Source organism: Ranitomeya variabilis, chromosome 1 (assembly GCF_051348905.1).
Source record: "Ranitomeya variabilis isolate aRanVar5 chromosome 1, aRanVar5.hap1, whole genome shotgun sequence".
NCBI lineage: Eukaryota > Metazoa > Chordata > Amphibia > Anura > Dendrobatidae > Ranitomeya > Ranitomeya variabilis.
This window is the reverse complement of record NC_135232.1, coordinates 219,082,092-219,097,166: the sequence shown is the minus strand read 5'-3', so window position 1 is coordinate 219,097,166 and position 15,075 is coordinate 219,082,092. Positions and strand designations below refer to the sequence as shown.

General features: G+C 46.4%; 1 protein-coding gene across 1 annotated transcript in view; it reads right to left on the bottom strand.

Annotated features, from left to right (window-relative positions):
• LOC143809724 (aldehyde dehydrogenase, mitochondrial-like) overlaps positions 1-15,075 on the bottom strand; it is a 111,325-nt gene that overhangs the window by 93,446 nt on the left and 2,804 nt on the right. Inside the window, exon 2 of the mRNA XM_077292762.1 lies at positions 6,655-6,759. Coding sequence (XP_077148877.1) covers positions 6,655-6,759 — 105 coding nt within the window. The remainder of the gene's footprint in view (positions 1-6,654; positions 6,760-15,075) is intronic.

The following is a 15,075-nucleotide window of genomic DNA, read 5'->3' as shown; positions in this document are numbered from 1 at the left end:
AAAAACAACCTATTTTTTCCACAAACATGATGGTTTAGTCCCCAATTTTTTATTTTCCCAAGGGTAACAGGAGAAATTGGACCCCAAAAGCTGTTGTCCAGTTCGTCCTGAGTATGCTGGTACCCCACATGTGGAAGAAAACTAATGTTTGGGCATACGTTGGGGCTCGAAAGGGAATTAGTGACGTTTTGGAATGCAGTCTTTGATGGAATGTTCTGCAGGCATCATGTTCCGTTTGCAGAGCCCCTGATGTGCCTAAACAGTAGAAACCCCCCACAAGTGACCCCATTTTGGAAACTGGACCCCCTAAGGAACTTATCTAGGTGTGTGGTGAGAATTTTGAACCCCCAAGTGCTTCACTAAAGTTTATAATGCCCAGGCATGAAAATAAAAAATCCTATTTTTTCCCACAAAAATGATCTTTAAGTCCCCAATTTTTAATTTTCCCAAGGGTAACAGGAGAAATTGGACATCAAAAGTTGTTGTCCAAATTGTCCTGATTACGCTGGTACACCATATGTGGGAAAAAACTGTTTAGGCACACGTTGTGCCTAAACAGTAAAAAAAACCCACAAGTGACATCATTTTGGAACCTAGACCCCCAAGGAACTTATCTAGATGTGCCCCCTTTTTGGAACTAATGTACGGTTTCCTGTGAAGTAAATTAATAGTGCATGGAGGTGTGGTACAATTTGAAGCAATCCTTCATACACAGGCCAGGTTTTTCGGGGCAAGTGTCGCATTGATAAATGGTGTCCTTGCGTATTCCCCTTTTGTAACACACTCGGCACCTTTTTTGCGGCTTACCTTTTCTGCCAGTTGGCGGGACCACCCCCGGAAAATGCTGGCCTGGTACGATACGAGCACCTTCAGTTCCAGAAGTACTGGGGTCCTCTCCTTCCGGAGTGCCAAATATCAGGGCCTTAACCACTACCTCCTGGAAATGAAGGTACGATGTATCGGTCTGGCGTGCACATCGTGACAGCAGGAAAGCGTTCAGCATTGCCATTTGTACAATGTGCACGGCCAGCTTTTTGTACCACACCTTGGCCTTTCTTAAAGCACTGTACGGTTGGAGGAGTTGATCAGAGAGATCAACGCCCCCCATGCTGTTGTTGTACCCCAGTACACAGTCCGGTGTTAAGACCTGTGTAGAGGTACCCCGTACAGTGCTGAGTGTGCTGCCATCACCGTGTATGGTGGTCAAGAGAAGGACATCCCTCTTGTCCTTGTACTTGACCACCAGCAGGTGGTCGCTACATTGGGCTTTGCTCTCACCTTTTCTGAGCATCTGCCCAAGTAGCGTCTTTGGGAGGCCTCTCTGATTTTTGCGGACAGTACCGCAGGCTGCGGTACCTCGCACAGAGAGGGATTTGTAGAGTGGGATGCTGGTATAAAAATTATCGGTATAGAGGTGATAACCTTTATCCAGCAGTGGGTGCACCAAATCCCACACAATCTTCCCACTCACTCCCATGACAGGAGGACACTCAGGGGGTTCAATCCTGGTGTCCTTCCCTTCATAAACTCTAAACCTGTGGATGTACCCTGAGGTACTCTCACACAGCTTGTAGAGTTTGATTCCGTACCTGGCCCTTTTGTTGGGCAGGTATTGACGGAATCCGAGCCGCCCCTTAAAATGGACCAAGGACTCATCCACGCAGATGTCCCTTTTGGGCACGTACACTTCAGAAAACTTTTTGTTGAAGTGTTCGATGACCGGCCGAACTTTGAACAGACGGTCAAAGTTGGGGTCATCTCGTGCGGGACACTGTGCATTATCGGAATAATGCAGGAACTTATGGATGGCCTCAAAACGCTTCCTGACCATGACCATTCGGAACACTGGAGTGTTATATAAAATATCTACACTCCAATATTGCCGAATTTCTGGCTTCTTCACGATCCCCATGTGGAGGACCAGGCCCCAAAACTGCATCATTTCAACTGCGTCTACAGGAGACCAGTTGGAAAATGATGAACCGGGGTTTTGCTCCAAAAATTGACGAGCATACAAATTAGTTTGCTCCACCATGAGGTTAATAAAATCCTCAGAGAAAAAGACTTTGAAAAAGTCTGTTTCTGTGAGGCCGGCGGTGTCAAACTTGATTCCTGATTCTGCCACAAAATCAGGAATCAGTGGCTCGTAATTTTCGGGGGGCGAGGTCCATAAGGGGTCCGCAGTGGGGAGCGCTGGTTCAGGAATGGTGGGCGATGCCTCATCTTCTGTCCTGGGGCGTCTGCGTGGCGGTTCCGCAGGACCCGAGGAGGAAGATGAGGAGGAGGAGGAAGAAGAGGATGAGGATGAAGAATCAGAAAAGTAAAGAAAAGTGGGATCCTCTCCCTCGCTATCAGTGTCGGAGGCAAGGAAAGCATATGCCTCCTCCAATGAATAGCGCTGTTGGGACGAACGGGACGAGCGGGACATTTTTGTGTGAATATGGTGCTTGGGTGCACTTTATTGATAACTGTATGTGTATGTGTGGGGGGACAGTGATTTGTGCAAACTATTATCTGAAAAGAAAACGCTAAAAGGAGAATAAAAACCTGTGAAAAGAAAAGTCTAAAACAGCAGGCCCAGCTCTGATAAGTGAACTGTTTCACTTATCAAAGTTTGGCCGCTGCTTGATGTGCGCACGTGGGTCAGGCAAGGGGGAGGGGGGGGTAAAAAAAAAAAAAAGGAAAACGGCAGGCACAAACTGTGATAAGTGAACTGTGTCACTTATCAAAGTTTGGTGGCTGTGGGATGTGTGTACGGATGTTGCGCAAAGGGGCTGAGGGAAAAAAAGCGAGCGCGAGAGTTGATCGGTGAACTACTTCACCAATGAACGCTCGGCGGCTGTTAAATGGGCGCACGGAAGGAGGTGTAAAGGGGGGTAAAAAGAGGGGGAAGGGGGATGGGGGTGGAAGTGGGGATTGGGCAGGGATCAGTGAAAAAAACGTACGGTTGTAGTCAGGTGGCGCAAAGGGGGGTAAAAAAAAAAAAAAAAGGAAAACGGCAGGCACAAACTGTGATAAGTGAACTGCGTCACTTATCAAAGTTTGGCGGCTGTGGGATGTGTACGGATGTTGCGCAAAGAGGTTGAGGGAAAAAAAGCGAGCGCGAGAGTTGATCGGTGAACTACTTCACCAATGAACGCTCGGCGGCTGTTAAATGGGCGCACGGAAGGAGGTGTAAAGGGGGGTAAAAAGAGGGGGAAGGGGGATGGGGGTGGATGTGGGGATTGGGCAGGGATCAGTGAAAAAAACGTACGGTTGTAGTCAGGTGGCGCAAAGGGGGGTAAAAAAAAAAAAAAAAGGAAAACGGCAGGCACAAACTGTGATAAGTGAACTGCGTCACTTATCAAAGTTTGGCGGCTGCGGGATTTGAGTACGGAATTGGCACAAAGGGGCTGAGGAAAAAAAAGCGAGCACGAGCGTCGATCAGTGAACTGCGTCACCAATCAACGCTCGGCGGCTATAAAATGTGAGCGCAGAGGCGGCGCAAATGGGGGTGGAGGGGGGTAAAAAGAGGGGGATGGGGGGGATTGGAGGGGATGTGGGGATTGGGGGGGATGTGGGGATTGGGAGGGATGTGGGGATTGGGGTGGATGAAGGGGGATTGGGCAGGGATCAAGGATAAAACTTACGTTTAGTTGTCTTCTTTCTTTAGCAGGGATTGCGGTGCTACAGGCTGCTGTGGCACCACAATACCCAGCACAGCAGGGAGATCCAGGCACGAGATCCAGCAGGGAGATCAAGCAGTATGACCGCTCTGTAGGAATCCTCAGCTAGAGTGAGGACCCCTGCAGAGCGGTCATACACAGGTCAGGCAGGTGACGAGACAGGTCACAGAGCGGTCATACTGCTGCTGTGACCTGTGATTGGTGGGATCGACCATAACATCGATCCCACCAATCAGGGCTTACCTCGTCACCCTGGCAACTGCTAGTGACCTGGCTGTGACCTGCCTGGATCGGAGCTGCTAGCTCCGATCCTAGGCAGGTCACAGCCAGGTCACCTGCAGGGCACAAAGCGGTCACCGCGTGACTGCTGCAGTGCCCTGTGATTGGCGCGATCGACGATTGCATCGATCGCGCCAATCAGCTCCTGCAGGCCCTGCTGGGCCTGTGCTACATTCTATCCTAGGATCGGTGCTATTAGAGCACCGATCCACGCAGGTTTCGGCAGGGCACAGCGCGGTAATACCGCGCTGTGCCGTGCGATTGGCGCGATCGATGCGATCGGTGATCGCGCCAATCCGGGGTGCTTTTGCCGGTGCCTGGCGTTGCCAGGCAGTGGACCTAGGATCGAGTACATCGGTACTCGATCCTAGCCTGTGACCTCATTGTTTCAGCCGCTCCGATTGGCTGAAACAATGAGAATGGCTGTGATTGGCTGTTCAGAATTGAACAACCAATCACAGCGATCGGGAGGCCGGGGGGGCGGTCACAATGCCCTGGATGCCGACACCATCTTCCCTAAGGTAAGATGGCGTCGGAATTTTAATGCGATCACCGCGACTTAAGTCGCGGTATCGCATTAAAGGGCATGACGTACTATCCCGTCAAGGGTCAGATAGGCCCAGGTCACCTCGACGGGATAGTACGTCAAAGGTCACAGAGGGGTTAACCCCTTCACCCCCGGAGCTTTTTTCGTTTTCGGTTTTTGCTCCCCTCCTTCCCAGAGCCATAACTTTTTTATTTTTCCGTCAATATGGCCATGTGAGGGCTTATTTTTTGCGGGACGAGATGTACTTTTGAACGATACCATTGGTTTTACCATGCCGTGTAACAGAAAAAGGGAAAAAATTCCAAGTGTGATGAAATTGCAAAAAAAGTGCAATCTCACACTTGTTTTTTGTTTGGCTTTTTTGCTAGGTTCACCAAATGCTAAAACTGACCTGTCATTATGATTCTCCAGATCACTACGAGTTCATAGACACCTAACATGTCTAGGTTATTTTTTATCTAAGTGGTGAAAAAAAATTCCAAGCTTTGCTAAAAAAAAAAATAAAATAAAAAATTGCGCGATGTTCCGATACCCGTAGCGTCTCCAATTTTCGTGATCTGGGGTCGGGTGAGGGCTTATTTTTTGTGTGCCAAGCTGGCATTTTTATTGATACCATTTTGGTGCAGATACGTTTTTTTGATCGCACGTTATTACATTTTAATGCAATGTCGCGGCGACCAAAAAAAGTAATTTTGGCGTTTTGATTTTTTTTCTCGCTACGCCATTTAGCAATCAGGTTAATCCTTCGTTTTTATTGATAGATCGGGCGATTCTGAACGCAGCAATACCAAATATGTGTAGGTTTGATTTTTTTTTAATTGTTTTATTTTGATTAGGGCGAAAGGGGGGCGATATGAACTTTTATATATTTTTTTATATTTTTAAACACTTTTTTTTTTTTAATTCTGGCATGCTTCAATAGCCTCCGTAGGAGGCTAGAAGCATGCACTACACGATCGCCTCTGCTACATAGAGGTGAAGTACAGATCACCTCTATGTAGTAGAAATGGTGGTGTACTTTGAGCGCCGACCACAGGGTGGCGCTCAAAGTAATCGGCCATCAACAACCATAGAGGTCTCAAGGAGACCTCTGGTTGTTATGGCAATGCACCGCTGACCCCCGATCATGTGACGGGGGTCAGCGGTGCGAGCACCTCCGGCCGCGCGGCCGGGAGCGCTAGTTAAATGCCGCTGTCAGCACTTGACCGCGGCATTTAACTAGTTAATGGGCGCGGGCAGATCGCGATTCCGCTCGCGCTCATTGCGCACACATGTCAGCTGTACAAAACAGCTGACATGTCGCGGCTTTGAGGTGGGTTCACTGCCGGAGCCCACCTCAAAGCGGGGGATCTGCCAGCTGACGTACTATTCCGTCAGCTGGCAGAAAGGGGTTAATATGCAAATGAGAGTTCTTCCTTGGTTCACCGTCAGTCCCTCCTATCTGTATAATAAAGCTGATACCTTATAGAGAAAATCTCTTCTGACTGCATACTGACACTGGGAGATCTCAGCGGCGCCCTTTCAATGCAGCCGTGCTCAGGGTATGTGTCCACGTTCAGGAAACGCTGCGTTTTTGACACAGCGCTGAGCTGCAGCGTCAAAAATGCAGCGTCCAGATGTTACAGCATAGTGGAGGGGATTTAATGAAATCCCGTCTCCACTGTGGATTAAAAAACGCATGCGTTTTTCCCGCAAAAACGCACATGCGGTGCGTTTTTTCAGAACGCAGCATGTTGCTACAATGAGCAGAACACGCAGGAACACCGGGTGACCTGCCAGTGACCTCAGGGGCATTTTTGGTCAGGATTTTACCTGCATAAAATCCTGACCAAAGCCTGAAGCAAACCTGAACGTGGACACATACCCTAATGCCTCCCTCTGCCGGTTTGTGGCCTCCACTCGCTTCCCTGCTCCAGTTGATTGACAGGTTTCCGCCACGTGCGTACATAGGGAGAAATCTATCAAACAACTAGAGCGGGGCAAGGAGAAGAAGTTTGCCTACATTACAAACAATATTTGTTTGAAACATTGCAGTGTTTGAGAGTAAAACATACCTGGCAGCAATTTCACAGTCAGGCCACGATCCTTTCAGGCAGCATGTATCTAATGACAAGTTCACTTTAAACATGGACAACCCTTTAAAATCGCGCCATTACTACTTACTTTATCTGCTTCTGCAACGTGACAGATGACCTCTCCAGTGGAAGGATTGATTGTAGGGAAAGTCTTCTTGCTGACCGCATCTTGAAACTCATTGTTTATGAAGAGCTTGGAGGAAGGGTTGGGGACGAGAAAAAGAAAAAAAAAAAAAAAAATGATAAGTCATTTCACTATTCTTCTGGTCTCAAATCAGATATTTATTGTTAAACCAACAGTGCAGCTTTAGACTTAAATTAAAAACATAATTTGGTCATATCAATTTAAAAGAGTTCAAAAATACCCAACGTGAAAAAAAAACAAAAAACAAACCACAGGACAAATGCATTGGGCAGGATTCACATGTGTGGAGCGCAATCTCTGATAAAGGTCAAATACAACTTTAGAAAAAAAAAAAAAATAATTAGGTGGGTGCTCACCATGTAGTATGGTAACAGCTGGCTAATTTGTTAGCATGGTAGAGAGTTATAAAGAACAATACTCAGCAGATATTCCTAAAGTTATCTGCATAGCCAATCATTTTACAGTTGGCTAATTAGAAAATGTTTCAGAGACATAAATAGAAATAAACTCAAAAAAATGTAAGCGAACTTCCAGAAACCTTTGCTAGAATATATCTGACCCCATGTTTATTTCCATTTCTTCTCAGAACAGAAAGACTTTACAAATGGATTTCCTTCAATTATGAACTTGAAAAACAAAAAGGATCTTAAGTTTAGCCATGAAAGGCTCTATAACTGCAAGACATTTGGCAGCGATGAACGATCTCAAACAAATATCTGGCAAATAGGACAAAACTTTTTTAACTATTAAAACTTAAAAGTAGATCGGTTTTAGAATTTATTAGCCAAGATTTGTGTTCGTTTTTACAGCATTAACTGTGCAGTAAAAATGACTTTAGCTTTTAACTGCAGGTCAGTACAATTTTTATTACACCAAATTTACGGTATATATAATTTTTAATAGTTGGAAAAAAAAAAAAATATGTTAGTATATTAAGACCCCTTACATTTTTATTTTTCTGTCAATTAAGCTTTATGAAACGTTCCCCTCAAGCAAGCAGAGTGGTCATTATTATGGATACCACTTTAATTCCTTTTTTTTTTTCTTTTAATAAAGACAAGTTCTGCCATTTTTAAGAGGATTTAAACCCGACATAGTTTGATCTCTGCTACAACAAACTGCATTCTTTTCTGTATTGCAGTGTATTTTCCTGTCTACCACGGTGAGTCATTGGACGTGGTATATCTCGATTTTTCCAAAGCATTTGATACCGTGCCGCACAAGAGGTTGGTACACAAAATGAGAATGCTTGGTCTGGGGGAAAATGTGTGTAAATGGGTTAGTAACTGGCTTAGTGATAGAAAGCAGAGGGTGGTTATAAATGGTATAGTCTCTAACTGGGTCGCTGTGACCAGTGGGGTACCGCAGGGGTCGGTATTGGGACCTGTTCTCTTCAACATATTCATTAATGATCTGGTAGAAGGTTTACACAGTAAAATATTGATATTTGCAGATGATACAAAACTATGTAAAGCAGTTAATACAAGAGAAGATAGTATTCTGCTACAGATGGATCTGGATAAGTTGGAAACTTGGGCTGAAAGGTGGCAGATGAGGTTTAACAATGATAAATGTAAGGTTATACACATGGGAAGAAGGAATCAATATCACCATTACACACTGAACGGGAAACCACTGGGTAAATCTGACAGGGAGAAGGACTTGGGGATCCTAGTTAATGATAAACTTACCTGGAGCAGCCAGTGCCAGGCAGCAGCTGCCAAGGCAAACAGGATCATGGGGTGCATTAAAAGAGGTCTGGATACACATGATGAGAGCATTATACTGCCTCTGTACAAATCCCTAGTTAGACCGCACATGGAGTACTGTGTCCAGTTTTGGGCAACGGTGCTCAGGAAGGATATAATGGAACTAGAGAGAGTACAAAGGAGGGCAACAAAGTTAATAAAGGGGATGGGAGAACTACAATACCCAGATAGATTAGCGAAATTAGGATTATTTAGTCTAGAAAAAAGACGACTGAGGGGCGATCTAATAACCATGTATAAGTATATAAGGGGACAATACAAATATCTCGCTGAGGATCTGTTTATACCAAGGAAGGTGACGGGCACAAGGGGGCATTCTTTGCGTCTGGAGGAGAGAAGGTTTTTCCACCAACATAGAAGAGGATTCTTTACTGTTAGGGCAGTGAGAATCTGGAATTGCTTGCCTGAGGAGGTGGTGATGGCGAACTCAGTCGAGGGGTTCAAGAGAGGCCTGGATGTCTTCCTGGAGCAGAACAATATTGTATCATACAATTATTAGGTTCTGTAGAAGGATGTAGATCTGGGGATTTATTATGATGGAATATAGGAATATAGGCTGAACTGGATGGACAAATGTCTTTTTTCGGCCTTACTAACTATGTTACTATGTTACGTTACGCAATCAGGTCTCTATAGTGCTGGGCTGACTGTAATCCCAAAATATGAGATAAAACCTAACCCAAAAATATATCCTACATACCCAAAAAACTAATTAGACTTGGATGACCTTTCTATGGTATCCCATGCATCAGTTGTATTTCAGAGCCTTGAGAGGACTACCGCGGTTAGTGGTATACAAATATACATCATATACATTTTGAAAACGAAAAATATTTTATTAAATTGTAGCTAGACACCATACGTGAAATCTACATACTTCACACTATATACAAATTAGGAAGTGCAACCCCCACGTGAAATAGGGAAGGAACTAAGGGTGCTGTCATGGGCCTCCGAAAAATGCCGCTAACCGTAAGTATATTAATGCTTTATTCGGACTCCCATGACAGCACTACGAGAGATTTACAGAGATGTAAGCTACCTTAGGGAGGGACTATAGCCTGCAGCACCCTTAACCCGAAGGTGAGATCAGAGGAGGACCCCAAATCCAACCGATAGTGCTTAAAGAACGTGGAAGGGGATGACCAAGTGGCCGCCTTACATATTTGTTCCACCGACACTCCAGATCTTTCTGCCCAGGATGACGCCATGGCTCGGGTGGAATGTGCCTTTAGATTCTGCGGAGCTGGTCCCCCACCCGCTGTATAAGCCATAGAAATAGTTTCCCTAATCCATCTAGCCAGTAAATATTTTGACACTCTACATCCTTTCTTTGGACCTTGGAAGGAAAGAAGCAGTGCCTCATCCTTCTTCCAACTATTGGTGACTGAAATATACTGTAGGAGAGATCTCCTAATGTCTAGCGTATGAAGCTCCTGCTCTTTAGGATTGGATGGATTAGGAACAAAAGATGGTAAAACTATTTCCTGCGACCTATGAAACCTTGTTGCTACCTTCGGTAGATATGCTGGGTCTGGTCTAAGGACTACTCTGTCAGACAGGAACTCTGTATATGGGGGAAGCCTGGAAAGTGCCTGGATATCCCCTACCCTGCGAGCTGAGGTTATGGCAATTAGGAAGGCTGTTTTAAGTGTCAACATTTTAATCGAGGCCTCGTGTAGAGGTTCAAAGGGGGGTTTTGTTAGTGAGGATAGAACTAAATTTAAATCCCACGGAACTGATCTATCTTTATACACTGGTCTAGTTCTACAGACCGCCTTCATAAACCTCGCTATCCAATAGTTGTTAGCTACATTACAGGAAAACAGGGCACCCAGAGCTGAGACCTGTACTCTAAGGGTACTAGTAGAGAGTTTTAGCTCAAACCCCTTTTGTAGAAACTAAGATTTGTTGTATTGGCACCCCTTCTTGGATATTAAATTTAGAAACGGACAAGAACTTCCTCCAAGTCCTAGAGTAGATTTTTGTAGTTATTTGCTTTCTACTCTTTAGGAGCGTTTCTACCAAGTTCGGAGAGAAGCCTTTATCTATTAACAGTGACCGTTCAAACTCCACGCCGTTAAACGGAGCGCTGCCACTTGTGGATGGGAGATTGGTCCCTGAGAGAGTAAATTCGGGATCTCTGGCAGTACCCAGGGATCCGATACAGACATCGTCCTGAGCCAGGCAAACCAGGTTCTTCTGGGCCAAAAGGGGGCAATAAGGATAACTTTTGCTCGATCTTCTCTGATTTTTCTCACCACTAGAGGAATCAGATTCAGTGGTGGGAAGGCATAAGCCAGCGGAAAATCCCATTTTATTAGAAAAGCGTCCACCGCCAGGGGATTTTCCCTGGGATTCAGAGAGCAAAAGAGTTTTACTTTCCGGTTGTCTCTGGTGGCGAACAGGTCCACCACTGGTTGACCCCATCTGTGGCTGATACGGTTGAAAATATCCTTGTTGAGAGACCATTCTCCTTGTCTTAGCGTATTTCGACTTAGGAAATCTGCTGTTATATTTTCCTTTCCTTTGATGTGGAGAGCCGTCAAAGATTGAAAATTGAGCTCTGCCACCTGGAACAAGCGATCCGTGATCTGCATTAAAGTCTCGGAACGTGTTCCCCCTTGCCGGTTTATGTAGGCGACTGCCACTCTGTTGTCCGACAGAATTCTGACGTGCTGGCCCTGTAGATATATGAGGAATTCTTTAACAGCCAATTCAATTGCCAACAATTCCCTCTGATTGGATGAGAATGTTGTGAAGGGTTCCCATTGTCCCTGAACCACCATGTCCCCCATATAAGCTCCCCACCCCGAAGAGCTGGCATCTGTGGTTATTACTTGGGTGACATTTACTATCCAGGGCACCCCTGCTGACAAATTCTGTATGTCTAACCACCACCTGAGGGAGTTCAGTGTTATAGGCCCCAACGTTAATTTCCCATTTAATACGCCATTTAGGGCTCTGTCATGGAATAAAACTTCTTTTTGCAGGGATCTGGTGTGTAACTGAGCCCACTTAACAGCGGGGATGCAAGATGTGAGTGACCCCAGTAGGGACATTGCTTGCCTAAGTGTCATGGAGGGTGATTTAATTGCTTTTAACACATAACTCTGGATTAGCGCTATTTTTTCCCCGGGGAGAAGACACTGCTGTGTTACTGAATTCAAAATTAACCCCAGGAATTTTTGCATATTTAGAGGCTGTAACTTAGATTTTTCAAAGTTTATGATCCAACCTAGACGTTCTAGTTTAGCTTTAGTAATTTCCCATTGTGACAGACAGTGATCCACTGAGTTCCCGACAATGAGAAAATCATCTAAGTAGGGGGATTATAAGGACATTTGACTCCCTTAAATGCGCCATGACCTCTGCGATTATTTTAGTGAACACTCTAGGAGCAGAGGTTATCCCAAAGGGGAGTGCCCTAAACTGAAAATGTTGAATCCTACCCTCCATTATCAGTGCTACTCTCAGGTATTGTTGAAAATCAGCATGAATGGGTACATGATAGTAGGCATCTTTCAAATCCACTACTACCATAAAACAATTTTCAAAGAGCATTTTTATTGTTGAATTGATGGACTCCATTTTGAAAGTATGCTTTACCAGAAACTTATTGAGACCCTTAAGATTAATAATGGTTCTATAAGTATTATCTGGTTTTTGGATTAGGAAGAGGGGGGAGTAAAACCCCTTTCCTGTCTGAGAATATGGTACTTCCACCAACACATTTTTAGAACAAAGAGTCCTCACTTCCTCTTCCAGGGCAAATTGTTCAGTGGGAGATGAGCGCCAGGGTGTTAGCTTGAACTTGTCCCGTGGAGCCTGGACAAATTCAAGTTTGAGACCATGGGAAACAGTGTCTTTTATCCAAACGCTGTTTGTGATTTCTGACCATGCTGCTGAGAAGTCTCCCTCCCACTGGGATTGGTAGTCATTGTTCTTGTTTTCCGTCGGGTTACGGCGAAACATGAGACCTGTACCTCTTTTTCGCTTATCGTCCCATCTGGATCGATCTCTGCTCGGTGATACCGCGCGTTTCCCTCCCCGATTGAACCTTCTTTTGTTGAAGGGACGACGGTATGCATTGAAGGTATTGGGAAACTTTTTCTTATCGTCTCCTGCCTTCTCCAGGAGTTCATCCAGGGTAGGCCCGAATAAATACTCGCCTTTACAAGGGATAGCGCAGAGCTTTGCTTTCGCCTGCATATCCCCAGGCCAGCATTTCAACCATAGGGCTCTCCTTGCAGCATTAGACAGCCCCGCTGCTCTAGCTGCTAACTTAACGGAGTCAATTGAGGCGTCTGATAAAAACGCCGCCCCCTCCTGGATTACTGGTAAAGCCGTGATAATAGAGTCTCTAGAGGCCCCTTGTTTTAATTGGGTCTCTAACTGGTCTAGCCAGACCATCATTGACCTCGCCGTGCATGTTGACGCCACCGCAGGTCTTAAGGAGCCGGCTGCCATTTCCCAGGTTCCCTTTAAGAAGGTATCCACCTTCCTATCTAGGGGGTCTTTAAGCGTTCCCATATCTTCAAACGGGAGAGAGGATCGCTTCGCTACTTTGGCAATCGCTGCATCCAGTTTTGGGGCTTTTTCCCAGCTACCTACTGCTGGGTCGTCAAAGGGATACCTTCGCTTCTGTGCAGGTGGTAAGGAACCTTTCCTCTCCGGTTTTTTCCACTCTCTGTTGATAAGTTCTTGTATCTTTTCATTCAGAGGGAAAACTCGACGCTTTCTTTGTTCTAACCCACTGAACATCATCTGTTCTTTAGACAGTTGAGGCTTGGGTTCTGTTATACCCATTGTGCCTCTGACCGCTTTTATTAACTTGTCTATTCTTTCCAAGGGTAAACAAAACCGAGCAGCGTCTTCTTCCGAGGAGGAGGATGATGCTGCTGAATCGTCCGATTCTATGCTCTTTTCCTCCACCGACGAATCAGATGACCACTGAGTTTTTCGTTTAGGGCCTACTGACTGTGAAAGGCCCTTAATGGACTGCTTAACCTCCATCCTAACCATTTCCTTCAGACTGGCCGCAATAGAAGAGGATTCTTCTGCTACCTGAGGGGGCAAGTAAGGCAAACTAGTCTAATGAACTAAAGCCATGACCCCCTCTTCCCAGACCTCACCGTCTGCTGGATACAGGGGTCACATAGCTTTTTAGGGTATGAGTCAGGCAAGGGAACCCCGCAGATGGCACATTCCCTATGCTTTGTTTTACTGGTGTTTTTCTTCCCCTGTGAAAACATATACGAGGGGAGACTAATCACTGAGTGAACATTCTCGAAGATCACTTACCAGTGGATGCCCATACGCAGAAAGCTACCGAAGTACGAGGGGGATTTTTCCTGGCTGACGCTCCAGACCCCTGTCTGGAGGAGCTTCTGTGGCCAGATCCATCGCTCTTTTTTCCATGCTCCTTCTCCACAGACATCTGAGGTGCTTCGTCCAGCAGCAGAGGCTGCTGATCCTGATCGGACTCCATCCTGATTTGGAGGACAGAAGCAAGGAATGCACGTTTGGCGACCGATATATAGCCCCTCCTTCGGTCAGCGTACTCGTGCCGCGCTTTCCGGTTGCTCTCCTCCCCCCTGCAGCTGCAGGGGGATCAGCCGACACCTGAGGGTGATCGGCGCACACTTTCCGGTGGGCGCCGCCATCTTGGAGCCCCTGCGCATGCGCAGAAGCTCTGCGACCCGGAAGTCACCGCCGGCTCCGCCCCCCGACGTCACCCTGAGTCCAGAGCGCTTCCTGTCAGCGCTGTGAACAGCGTGGGACGCCGAGACTTCGCCAGGAGACTCCGAGCGGCGCCACCACGATGCCGCCGATCCCACAGAGGCGCCCACAGCATTTTAGGGAGGGGAACCGTCATACTCACCACGCGCCGGCTCCGGAGACAGGACACCCCCCGGTGACCGCTCCTCGCTGAATAGCCACCGCCGTGCAGCCCTGCCAGGGCCACCGTGACTACTACAGGTACTCCGCACCGGCCGAGGTAGGAGACCCCCTCGCTACCAGAATCGGTCCGGCCGGCCTGGAAATCCTCATAGGGAATCTTCTGTAGGATCCAGTCCCTTCAGGAACAGGAAACCAACTGATGCATGGGAGAGGTGCCGCCCTTTATCTGAAGGTTTCCTGTTCCTTAAGGGCGGATCCCCTCTCTCGTAGTGCTGTCATGGGAGTCCGAATAAAATATATATTCTGGTCTGGAGGAGGAGTTAGCCATACACTGCGGTGACTCTGGCCTTAAAGTCTTTTTTCACTCTGAAGAGGCCATTTGCATATTTAATTTCACAGAAGAGCATTGTATGGCCTACAAGTCTCCTTATGTGGGCTTGGCACGCTCCACAGAGAGAAACATTGCCCTTTTTGATGGCTAGGGACACCATTAAGCACACCACCTATAATGTTTAATGCCAATTACCGATCCACAAGATAACTCTCTCTACAGTGTAGTAAGTACAGCTTGCCTATCACAGCTTTGATATGATGCCTCAAATACTAAATAATCTCTAAAGTGCTAGTGATTTACAAAAAGGTGGGGGTGGGGGGTTGTGATGGTACCAGGTATTTGCTTAGTTGCATGCAG